At 42.8% G+C, this 12,787-nt stretch overlaps 1 protein-coding gene across 1 annotated transcript in view; it reads right to left on the bottom strand.

The window, feature by feature from the left end:
• The window catches only part of LOC149276685 (MAM domain-containing glycosylphosphatidylinositol anchor protein 1-like), a 127,600-nt gene that overhangs the window by 100,844 nt on the left and 13,969 nt on the right, over positions 1-12,787 (bottom strand). Inside the window, exons 3-5 of the mRNA XM_089503372.1 lie at positions 5,640-5,699; positions 2,815-2,954; positions 2,525-2,699 (exon numbers count right to left, since the gene is read on the bottom strand). Of these exons, the coding sequence (XP_089359498.1) occupies positions 2,525-2,699; positions 2,815-2,954; positions 5,640-5,699 (375 nt within the window). The remainder of the gene's footprint in view (positions 1-2,524; positions 2,700-2,814; positions 2,955-5,639; positions 5,700-12,787) is intronic.

Below are 12,787 nucleotides of genomic sequence, written 5' to 3'. Positions count from 1 at the left end.
AATTCTCATAAATACGGCAGGGGACCCGAAGAGAGTGCGGAACAGAAAAATAACAATATTCAGATTAAATAGAGCAAAAAAAAACATGGTTTTCAATTATTTTTTTTTGGTTATTACTTTTTTTTTTTTCTTCTTATTTGACAGAAACGAAATTAAAATAAAATCCGCTGGCTTCCCCGGTGGGACTCCGTAGTTATTAATCTAATCAATTTTGTATTTGTCAAAAAAAAAAAAAAAGAATCGTGAATGTGGGATACGTTGTTTCTGATGGTTCTAAGAAGATTCTGCAGATCAGTTATGGAGCAGGCGGATCTATACGGAGCAAGGAGATAAGCGATAGGAGGGAGAGATGGCTTTTGTAATAGGAGAGGTTCAAAAACATCCCAGGAACTCATCCTTATTCTTGAGATAGACAGATGGTCGCAACCCCAGCCGTATCTCAGGCTTGACGTCCGTCCTATACCAAAGATTTCATCTAAACAAGGTGCCGTCTTATTGTGAAACCACAAAAGCTTAAGGAATATCTTAAGCATTGACTGGCGAGATGTTCAGATCATCGATGGTGGTTTCGCGTCACTCTACGGTTTGAGTGACTGGAGACCTCCGTGACAGGAGCTGTCTGTAGTTTCAGGATGTTCTTGGAATAAAAAAAAAAAAAAAAAAAAAAAAATATGGAATACGGAATATTTCAGCCTTTATTCCTTGAAGAGTTTGGCTAACGACGAGAAATCGGAAAAGATACGACGACGAAGCTCTTGCATGCCTTTTCTCAGCTTGTAAAAATAGAACAAAGGGTCGTGATATAGTCAATTGAGTCGGAAATGTTTCTGGAGAGAGAATTTAGTGACGGAGGAAGTAAGGACTGGCCCGACCCAACCTTTTATTGTCCGTCTAATTTAACAGAAAGACAAAGTCATGCTTGGCCGCCTACAAAAATATCTCCAGGCTCTGGAAGGTTGTGGGAGACTTGTGGAGAAATCTATGAACGTAGCGACTTTGTAGCAAGACTTGAATGACGCTGGAGAATAATAATGTTTCCGAGTGACATACCTTAAAAAAAGAAATGCTAACACTAAGGTCCATGCTAGTGGAGCTATCAGGACGACAAGGGATAGTCTTCTGCAACTTGGCCTGATCTGAGTGAGGTCAACCCTTCCTCAAAACAATAAGATTATGATAAAAGAATCTGTTCTTGGAAAATCTCCAACAGCTTCATAAAAGGTTTTAGTTGCAATCCAACTAATTGTGTTCCTGCCTCTCATCTCAAACCATTACCGTCCACAAATACCAACCCCATTACGGCTCATTTCTCAGCTACGTGACATCCAAATTATTTTCAGCTACATGTCAGATTAGATGGTGTCCATGTTCCTCAACCATTTTTACGCCATTTTAGAATATATTCTGGAATTAAATTAAGTGTTAAGACCCCCCCCCCATTGTGAGATAACATGGAGTCTACCAATCATTATCATCACAGTCACGTCCATCACCATGCCAAGTGATGGTCAACCAAGCAATTCTCCATGTAGACTCAAGTTGGGACAACCTTGGGACCATCCGTCTCTTCCGCATTGCTCAATGACAGGGTCAGTCTTTACAAGCAGTAGAGCACAGACATGCGCGGAGATTGCAGACAGGAGCTACGTGTTACCAAGTCCATCTGAAGAGTAGATGTTAGTATGACAAGGCCACAGGCCACTCCATCGGCCCCATAGTTCTAAATGTGGTGGACTCAAGCGCAAATCGTGTTGCACCGCTTTCATAACGGGGGTCAAAGGGCTCATCATCATATTTACCGATCATAAAGCCGCGAGCAAAGGAACCATCATAACAAATGAACGAATGAGTAGGGTTACAGGACGTGTTATGGGGCTCAGAAGATATTTTGGGTGCTCACAATTAATTATTATTTTTCAATTATTTAAATTATTATGAAATTATTCATGCTTAATGTTTTTGACAATTTACTTGCGCTTATGGGAAAAAAAATAAATGCCCGTACACATTTGCCCTTTAAAATACCCATGTGTTTCTGTCCGTATTTGTGCTCATTTTCTTAAAATTGCCGGTTTCCTAGAACATTTCTACATTAAAAAAAAACCCAAAAACCCTAGAAATTTATATTTTTCTATACAGGTTCCCCAAAATACAGAATCCATTTAGTTAATAAACTTTTGTTATTAAACAGACTTTACACCAGACTCTATCAGAGGTACCAAAAAGGGGTAAATTCTGCCCTAATTTGGGAAAAATCCAATAATCATTTAAATCAATCAATAAATACATTCATAAAAATAAAATAGAATGTTATGGTTTGGATACTTTAGTTTAACCTGTATCTGTATATTTTGTTATTTTTATTCATTAATTTATAAAGGGCCATCATATTCCGGATTTGTTGATCCCTTTGCTCTACGGCACATGAACATATCATGATGAGTCCTTTTTTTTTTCGGGTGAAGGGAAATCCGAGTGCACAATAGAACTGTGGGAATATCCGGGCTGCCTTAAAATGACTTACACTGCACATCTACTCGAATGGACTTGATGGCCGGGACACCAACCCCGTTCTCGGCTTTACAATAGTATCGACCTCCCTGCATCCTCTGGACCTTCTCAATGCGCAGGGTCTCGTTGTAAATGGATGTCTCCTGGAACTTTTCTGAGGCGCTGCCGGCTGTTTTGGTCCATCTCACCTGGAAAAGCAGGATAGAGAAGACCTGAAGAACATCATATCAGCCCCCAGTGTCTAATGACTGCCCCTGGCTTAACTACCTCCAACAGTGGTGTTCATTGCACAATGCGGGTTACCTGAGGGCGAGGGTGCCCCGTCACCAGACACTGGAGCACCATGGTGTCTCCCTCTCGGATGGTGTACACTCGCTCACTGATGTTGTCTTCTTTCACCACGCACGCCTGCCCGGCATGGATTATCTGAGCCTGAGCCGGAGCTGTAAAAACAGAGAAGGGATAATGAGATCTCGCGGTTGTACCAGAACCCGCCGGCAGCTCGGCCCCATCCGGCCCCTGTCTAGTCGCCCGTTTCTCCCGCTGTAACGACTCAATCCTTAATCAGTCGTTGGTCTCGTCTTAGATTCAGGAGCCGTATGTCTATCCCACGCATGTTTAATACCCTCACCGTATTATCCTCTACCGCATCTGATTGGTTACATGAAGATGAAAGAAGATACAACGTATCAACTATGACTTCTTGAAATTCCAAATTACAAAGTGTGATCACAGGGACTTCTTTGTTTTTTATAAAGCCACGCCCCTGGCCACACCTCTAACCACATCCCATCAAATAATTAATATTAAATAAATATAAATTAAAAATGAAATTCTGGCTACTTAACATGCGTGTGCAGGTAGGTAGCGCACAACACGATCGTAATGATGCAGTCCGCGTGGAAATATCTGTATTTTACAGAGACTTGGAAATCGGAATTTACCATCTCTGATGGGCAGCACTATTTATTCACTTGGGGAAGAGAATAAATGGGTATTATCCGGCGTGTGATTGGTAGAATCCCTCACCCCCCCCCGTGCTCCAGAGAGCTGACGGCAAATAGATGTAATATTATTCTCCAAGTGTCGTTGATCTGACAATACAATCCTTTTCATGCCGTAATGGTTACATCAATGTTGTGAGACGGGGATCGCTGTCTCTTTCTTATTTGTAAAATTGAGTCGATGATGTTTCGCAGTTAAATGGAGTCATTAGAGCTTCGCTGAAAGCAACCAGTGATACGTCTTAATCTGTAGTTTGAGGTTTAACCTCCTTGTTGGCCTGAGCCGTGTAACAAAAAGATACCATGTTAAAAGAAATGTCCCTGTTCTCTGCTCTGTATTCTAGGCTTTGCTTTCTATGACAGACAGCACTTCCTGAGCATATAAGGCGAAACAGGAAGTCAGGATTGCACCAGGAAATTGCTTCCCCCAGCAAACTGAAAACAATAACGGTTTTAAATACTTTAAACGCCAAGGAAATTTAGAAAGCGTTCCAATAAATATTTGGGATTTTTAAAACCCATACTTGAAATGATTGTAATTTTTTAATTATTACAATATTTAATGAATATTATTATTAATAATAGGAACCTACAGAAAATAATAATAATAATAATGGGACAGAAAGCCCTCCAAGATCACTCAGCGGCAGAAAAAGGCCTCCAATATACAGCTAATGTTGTTAAAAGCCAAAATATGACCCCAAAAAACAGCTATGCGCTACGTACCTACCCAGCTGGTGGCCACGTACTGCAGCACCCAACCTACAGGCTAGTGAATGATGTCCGTCGGCGGCCCACCTGGCATTTGTCCGACGTGCCAGATGGCCGGTCGCTGCGCGCAGTCACTAAACCCGGCACTGCAGGCATTCAGAGGCAGGCGCTAATTTATGTCTACAGGGCTCAATGGCGTATTTGGTATCTTTTACAAAATTATTATTTCTCATTTCCAGGAATTTGCAAACCTGGCGATAGATACGCCGCGGATCAGCGACACGGAGCATAAAAAGCTCATTTGCCAGAAATATTATTCCACATGAAACCTCTGATAACAAGCGGCAATTTCCCATTTTCTGAATTAAAGTAATTTGCTTTGCATTGTGGTGGTTTTTTTGTGTGTTAGAAAAGTGCAAATTAACTGCAATCAGATTAATTGGTGGAGGTTCAGTCAGGACATAGAAAGGTCTCGCCGGCAAAGCTTCTGAATCAAAATGGAATTTGTAAAATTATTTAGCAGCTTTGTGAAGATACGGGACAGAACATTTTATCAGCGGATACATTTTACATGGAAAAAAAAAAAAGAAAAAGAAATATATATAATAATAGCAAAAATTACATTTTCTATTTCACGTTCATTGGCAATTAGTATTAACATTTTTCTGTTAAATACCCACGTTATATGTGCCATTAAATGGTTGTTTTAGGAAATAACAATTAATTATAAATACATATAATAAAAATAATAATAATAATTAAATTGGAAATTATTTCATACAGGAAGGGCCATAAAGTTGGCGAAATGTACATTTTCTAGCGGCACAAATAGTATTTTTAAAAAAGTGGGGTTTAACTTAAAATAGTATAAAAGATGGCAATTAGCATCAAAATTACCCATCTTTTTAAAAACCCACATGTTATATGTGCCATTAAATGGTTCTTTTAGGAAAAAAGAATTAATAAATACATATAATAATAATACCAATAATAAAATTGGAAATTATTTCGTACAAGAAGGGATGTAATATTTTTGAAAATGGTGGGGTTTGTGTATAACTTAAAAAAGTACAAAATATGGAAAAAGGGGAATCTAGTGCCCTAATTTACCGTATTTATTTTTTTAAAATCACTTTTTAATAATGCCTCTAAGATTATAATGCCGGTGCGCAAAATAATCAACATTTTGCTTTTTTTTATTTTATGGATTTTTTTTAGCACTGGAAAATTGGCATGAGATAAAATTTACAATTTCCCCCACGATGCTGTACGATCTGTTTTTATTTTCACCCATCGTGGTGATCACCCCTGGAAAAAGTCTGATTCCCAGTTAAAAGTAGAAGGGAACCATGCAGTACGTCGAGCTGACCGGAGAACGTGCAGATTTTTGGCACCAAAATAATTAATAAAAACAAAAAATGAAAGTTCCCCTTAGGTAAATAACACAAAAATTATTTGGAAAAAAAAATAAATCTCAGAAGTTTCTTGATTTACTCTTAAATTCTGTGAACTTATAAACTAAAAACAGGTTGAAACCTTTCCATGTGGAAGCGATCTTTAAATTTAAAAGACTTCATTCAAGATGGAGACTTGTTAAAAAAATAAATAAAAGTCACCAGCGTCAGTGGAAAATATTGTTTAATAATTCATGGCGCTGGGATCAGCAGTAAACCATGCATCAATCACACAGCTTCACGGCAGACAGCCGGGGGGAGACCGCGTCTCGGGACGGGATGTTAGAATCCTCACAGCCACGGCTGAGAATCTTATAGAAAGTCTTCGGACGCCGCTGTGACCCGCTTCCTCGTTTGTGATGGAATCAGCGGATGTTTGCAGAATATTATACGCTTCTCCGCAGCCTCGGCATTCATCATTTTTAATGGTATGGCCCATTCTTCTAGAAGAATCTGTAACGCCTTTATTTATTAAGTCTCCCTATTTCCAACTAATCACAATATGGACTAGACCGGTGCGTTCGGATTTGTAGGAATTGCAAATTTACTAAACTTTGGGAAATACAGCGTCGGAAGCCCTGAAAACGAGACCAGGGCCCCCTCCCCACCACGGATCGGACAAAAAACGAAGCAAGAAGCTCAGAATTTTCATCCTAAATTTATGGGTCCACACTCACTCACTCACACTTGCTCTCTAAATGTTTCCCTCTCTTCTCTGATGACCACTTCCTCTTCTTCTTCATCATCCTCTCTCTCTTCTGTCTTCAATCTGCGATCTTCTATCTCCGTGGACATAACTCGTCAGGGACTTCACTAAAATGATGTCACTAATAGAGACGTCCTATCTCTCCGATCCTCCAATCGGAGAAGAGGACGTCACCAAAAGCCCCAACTGGAGGCAATATGGCGGTGCTTGCGGTGACATCCTCCAATCGGAGAAGAACACGTCACCGTAAGCCCCAACTGAAGGCAATGCGATGACGTCCTCTCACGGATCCTCCAATTGGGGGAGAGGAGGTCACCGCAAGCTCCAGAGTCTGGTTTTGGAAACTGAATTGATTTTCATTCCATAATATTCAAGCTACGCAAATCAGGGAGATTTTATTGTTTTTGTTAAAGCTGCTTTGATTCTGGAACAAGAACCAGGGACAGTCTGTAGCAAGAAACTCAATCGCCCCGCGCAGAATACCCGCAAGATCCGCCACCGCTCGGAAACCGAAAGAAAAAATGATCTGAACCATTAAACATGTAATTCAAACGTCACTTTTCTCTTAAAAATGAATGTAAAAAATATTTAAATCGGTTTGCTGCACTTTACTGTTTCCATGAGAACTCGCCTTTCTTTGGTCTCCCCTGACATTGCACGAGTGAATAGAAGACCTTTGTGCAGATGCATGCGAGTCATGATGCGGAATGGTTCCCAGGAGGCACCTGATACGCCGAAGCAAGTTAATTTCAGGAGGAAGTAATTGTTTTTTTCCCATCTTTTTAAAGAAATTAGAAACATAGAAATCGCCTGAAGGTCAGACCCATTCGGCCCGAGTAAATCTATGGCAGAAATGATTATCAGGTTGGAGAGCGCATCTCCACCACCCCCACTGGTCATCTGTTCCATGTAGGTAGACCTGCTTTAAATGACCAGCAGAGATGTATCACTTTATCGTACGTTAACGTTTAGGTAGTGAATAGGATAGCAGACACATTTTGGGTTCTCATTGGTCTCTATGGACATATTTACTGGGGAAAGGAAAATTGTCATCATGTATCACTACTGGCGATAGTTTGTGACAGAATCGCAAGCCGACATGGTGCAACCATCATCAACAGTTTGTGTCGACGATGGCAACAAAATCGAGCCCATGGTGAGTACAGATATTAACAAAAACCTGCTTTTATCTCATTCTGCCCCAATAAACCCCCTTTTATCTGCAGACCTGGAGTCCCCTTTGCTGTCAGTCATGTGATATTTTGGGTGACTTTCCCGGCTCAAACACCGCACTGAGCTGATGCTTTATGGCGATGCTAATGAAGTCCGTCCCTCCATAGACTTTCATTAGTCAGAGAGTCCGACTGGGTGATTAATACTGAGCCATTCTATTGTTCCCCACAGGCAGTATGATAAGGAGTCGGGGGGTTTAGTAGATCGGGGATCAGATAACAGAGCGAGAATCATACAAACGGCTGATATGCAGCTGCCTGAAAACATATTGCGTGAAACAGATGCTATTAAACAAGAAAACAAACAGCCCAATATTGGTGCTCCATGTGCTTCTCGTTCAGCTTGTGACCGCCCGCATTGCCCTCTTTATGATCGATGTCTGGCCAGGCACCGGCAGGATTATAGCGTATAGCGGCTGGCGTGGTAGCGATCACACACCATCAGTCTAGAAACTAGAAAATGTTTCTCAAAGTCTTTCCCTTACACTAAAAAACAACTAAAACATGAATTTTATTATCACGCGCTCCTCCGGTCTCGCTATGCCGCGTACGGACAGAACTCTCTCTCCTGGCTCTCTCTCGCAGACTGTAAAATCCTCACTCCATCCGACCTCTCTCCCCGACACCCAATTCATCATTTCCACCTCTCCGTCACACTGAAACATCCGCTCCTAAAAATATCAGTTTTTATCTCAGATAAAAAAAATAAAGTGCAAAAAAAAAAAAAAAAATCCAATAAAAGAAGCCACAGAAAGATGGGCCGGCCCGGGACGGGGCATTTACCGGTGCTTGAATCATTCTGCGGTCCTCCTGACGCGGTCAGGACGCACCTGTAGTGTTATGGCGCTGACGGGGTTAAATTCTGCCATAAACTAATTAAGCATTCTAGTTCTGCGATATAATAACGGAGATGCCGGGGCGGAACAAGTGGGAAAACACAGAATAAAGCCGCGCGCGTTATGTGTAATAACGCTGCTAGAAAACAGTCCCTCTAGGAAAGCGGACTGTGGCCGGAATTCCTAATTAAGTCACGTTCCCCGATTAAAATGATTTAATATCCGCCATACATCAAAGATTTAACCCCGTGTGGGGATAGTGCGCCATGTCTCACAACAGATTCATCACATATTATGAGATGTTACCATAGAAACAGCCACTATGCTGACAGATTTTTGGTTTATCCAATATGGGGGGCTTTGTGTCTTTGGGGTGCAAGAGGCTCCGGGAGGCAGCAATAAAAACCCCTGTGGGGCAGAAAAATAGAATTCCTTTAAGACTCATCCAAAACTGCATGATTCCCTCAAATTCAAAATTAACAGAATAAATACATCTTTTTCTAACGTACAATCTGGGGGAATTGGTATTAATAATTTATTAGGTGTTTATCCTGACATGTAAGACTATAATAATAATAATAATAAAAATAATAATAATTAATAATAAAAAAATAAAATAATAACTCTAGCCAAAAACTTATTGACTTATCTGAAAGCCGATTTAAACAGCAACCCATCTACTCACAAAAGATTCAAGCTTTGATGAGCTGCTGCCGTGTCAGAGGAACTGTGCCAAGTCAGTCAAGTATCTCTCCTATTATTATGTTGCCGATTGTTGCTGATTGGTTTAGGCAGCCTTTGTAAGGATGGGGGCGGGGAGGGAGAGAACTTCAGGGCAGGAAATTGATCATATAATGCTGACTCTGCCACAGGCTGCCACCCATCCCGTAGTAAAATAAACCAATTATATGCAGATTAAATCAGATGTATATATGTATGATACTTTGACTGATGGTTTGTGATAGAGTATATATTTTTGTATTTGATACAATGTATCTTTAACCTATCATTTCCCAAAGGCTCCGGGGAAACCCTCGTACATTCCGGTAATGTCTATAAGCTGGAGGGTCGCGGTGGGATAAAGTCCGCGGGTCCTGCCACGAGTCTCATTAATCCAGCCGGCGTGACCAGGTGAAACGACCTTTCAATCCTCTTCCATAAAACTCAGGAGAAAGAAGAAAAGAACCCCACGAGAGGCAGATCGATCACAGAGCAGGGGGCCGGGCGGCGGTCGAGGTGTTAATAAACGGGAGATGAATGGAGGAAGGACAGTGATGAGAGTCTCGGCTCTTACGGCACAGTCCCTCACCCTGTCCCTCTCCGCCGAGTATTTGTCAATAGCCTATCAACTCTCAACGGAGCTGCCTGTCCGTAACACCCCCAAGCCAACCGCTCCCTCCTTTAATGCGTTCGGCCCCGGGGAGCCGGCGGCGGCCGCAGAAAAAAATAAATAAATGAAAGATTTTGGTTCATTTGTCATTTGTCGACCCCTTCGGAAGCCGGGGGTGATCGATCCGCCGATCGAGTGCTGGATCAATCATCTGACGCATAAACATGGTTAGTAACTTGTTGACAGCTGCCCGTGGCCATGAAAGCGTTAACTTATTGACTGATGGTTCCCCCCCCAGCGTTAACTGATTAACTGGCGTAAAAACCCCAGAATCAGTCAAGTAACTAAGTTACAGCTTTTAAAAAGTAGAGTTTCCATTATTTAGTCATTATTGTCATCGCTGCGCTCTTTTTTTGTGAGGTGTGAGAGAGAGCCGAATCTAACACTAGGGGGTCGGAGGCTGAGATGGAACGGAAGGAAGTTTTACTTTACTGAGAGGGTGGTAGATAAGTGGAACAGCCTCCCTGCAGAAGTGGTAGAGGGTAATACAGTGAGGGTATTAAACATGCATGGGATAGACATACGGCTCCTGAATCTAAGACGAGACCAACGACTGATTAAGGTTTGAGTCTTTACAGCAGGAGAAACGGGCGACTAGATGGGGGCCGGACGGGGGCCGACCTGCCACCAACGTGGAATTGGTGAAAAATAAAAGATTGTCGGAAGATTACAGGATTGGATGCCGGAAATGTTTTTGGAAAATGCATCGAATTAAACGGAAAGCACCAAATATCAATACTTATAATAAATATTGACTTTATGCTGCAAACACAAAAGAAAACAAGACAAACAAATTGCCCGAATTGTATCGATCGCGGCGCGGATGGTTAACGTCTCGGGTAATCCGGCCGGGAAGGATTTGCCGAATATCAGCGTTGTTCTTTAGAATTCAGGAAGAAACCCGACCAAGACTCTCTTCCGGCTGCAAACCTGCGGAAAGGATTTCTTGAACTGGAGACCTCGGTGCTCTGGCCAATGTGCTAACAGCAACACACACTGTAACACCACACACTGTAACACCACACACTGTAACACCACACACTGTAACACCACACACTGTAACACCACACACTGTAACACCACACACACTCTAACACACACACACACACTATACTAATAAACATACACTCTACCACTATATACTGCACACACACATTACCGTACACTCACACACGCTTACACCGCACTTTTATACACACGCACACACTATCCAGCAACATAACATTGTAGTCATTACATCCGGCCCCCCGTCTAGTCGCCCGTTTCTCCTGCTGTAAAGACTCAAACCTTAATCAGTCGTTGGTCTCGTCTTAGATTCAGGAGCCGTATGTCTATCCCATGCATGTTTAATACCCTCACTGTATTACCCTCTACCACTTGTACTTCTTCTTGCCCCAATCATATGCGTTTCTTACCCCCTTCTCCCGCTCCCCAATCATTTTCTCTGTTGCCGCACATCAGTCTCTTCTCTGTTTTACCCCCTTTCCTCACTATTCTGTTTTTTTTCCTCTCTATCTCTTTCCTTCACCTCTCCCCTCTCCTTGTCTCTCTCTCTCCCCCCTGCACCCCTCCGCCTCTCCTCCCACTTTTCCCCCACTTGCTCGCAGTGAGATCCGTGGCGTGTTCGGGGGTCCGAGGTGAAGTTCACAAAGTGGTCACAATAGTCAGCTGTGTGAGAAGCACAAAGGAGGAAGCGGCGGCAGAAAATGCCCCTTTATTCCCCGGCGCGATTTATCCGCCCCGCTCACACAGCCGCTCGTTACAGACGTCACTCTCTCTGTTATAATTTCCACAGTAATTAACCCCTTTCCTCCCAGGTCAGCTTCAGTAAGGGCTTTATAATGCATTTATATATATATCCTCGGTGGGGGAGGGGGCAGCATGGAACAACCAAATACGTCTGAGACTTATGTGCCCTCTGACATTTCTATATAAAAACACCCCTTACGCTGACTTTACAGCAACACCAAATGGCAGCACCTGGAGAGATGCCCCGGGGCGGAAAAAACAGGACTAAAAGCCTTTACAGAAAAGCTGTAAGCTCTTGCGAGCAGAACCATCATTAACATTTATTATTAAAAATATTATTATTATTTGTCAGAAACCCTAACAATTCATTTAAGGGCAACCCCCAGCCCCCGCTGACAGCGCACAAGGCCCGGGTGCCCCATGTCACCTCTCATTTTTGTAGAAGCAAAGTTTCCATAACGGGGAGGAAAAAAAATTTACGTTTTGCTTTGTATCTTACGGAAATAAACGCACAATTTTGACAACATGCTGCAAATTGTGGGTCTGTCTGGGAAGCGTTGGCTAAGCCTTTAATATTCCGCCGGCCGCCGGTTAGCAGAGGATTACGGACTCGCCCCGCAAAGCGCGTCCAATAAGTGCCGGATCAGCTTTCTCCCCGTAGAGAACCGAAGATTGTCGTTCTATCAATTATTCCCACAAAGCGCGCGATCCCAAGAAGCTTTTAACACGTCGGGGGCCGCTGGCCCGAGCCCGCCTTGGTGTTAAAGCCGGAGCTAAAAGTGTTTTCGCTTGTCGAAGTTTAGCTGACCCCCCTACGCGTTTTACACAAATCACAAAATGTGTCATTATTTATTGGGAATAATGGAAGCGGACAATAAACATAACAATTAGAGACGTTCCCTGGAGACAGAGGGACCGGAGCCAACGCCGCATCGAGATATGATGGAGAAATGGAGGACTGCGCTGACTCGGCGTAGCTCTCCACGGTATTAAGGAGCCTTTTGGGGGGGGGGTCGGGGACGAGTCTTTTAACTGGCCCATTGAGTAGTGGCTGGGGGCTCCCTGTTACGTGGCAGAGGGACTGCCACCCCCAGGACATGTGGCCCTAGGCTACAATACCCTCCAACTTCTACTCCCTGGTGAATCAGGGCATGGGGGGCAGAGCTTCGGGGGTAGAGTGTCACTCAAACTGGC

This window comes from Sceloporus occidentalis, unplaced genomic scaffold, assembly GCF_023333645.1.
Source record: "Sceloporus occidentalis isolate IW3139 unplaced genomic scaffold, rSceOcc1.0.p SCAF_231, whole genome shotgun sequence".
NCBI lineage: Eukaryota > Metazoa > Chordata > Lepidosauria > Squamata > Phrynosomatidae > Sceloporus > Sceloporus occidentalis.
Note: the sequence above shows the minus strand (reverse complement) of the source record. Positions and strands in the feature narration are given on the sequence as shown.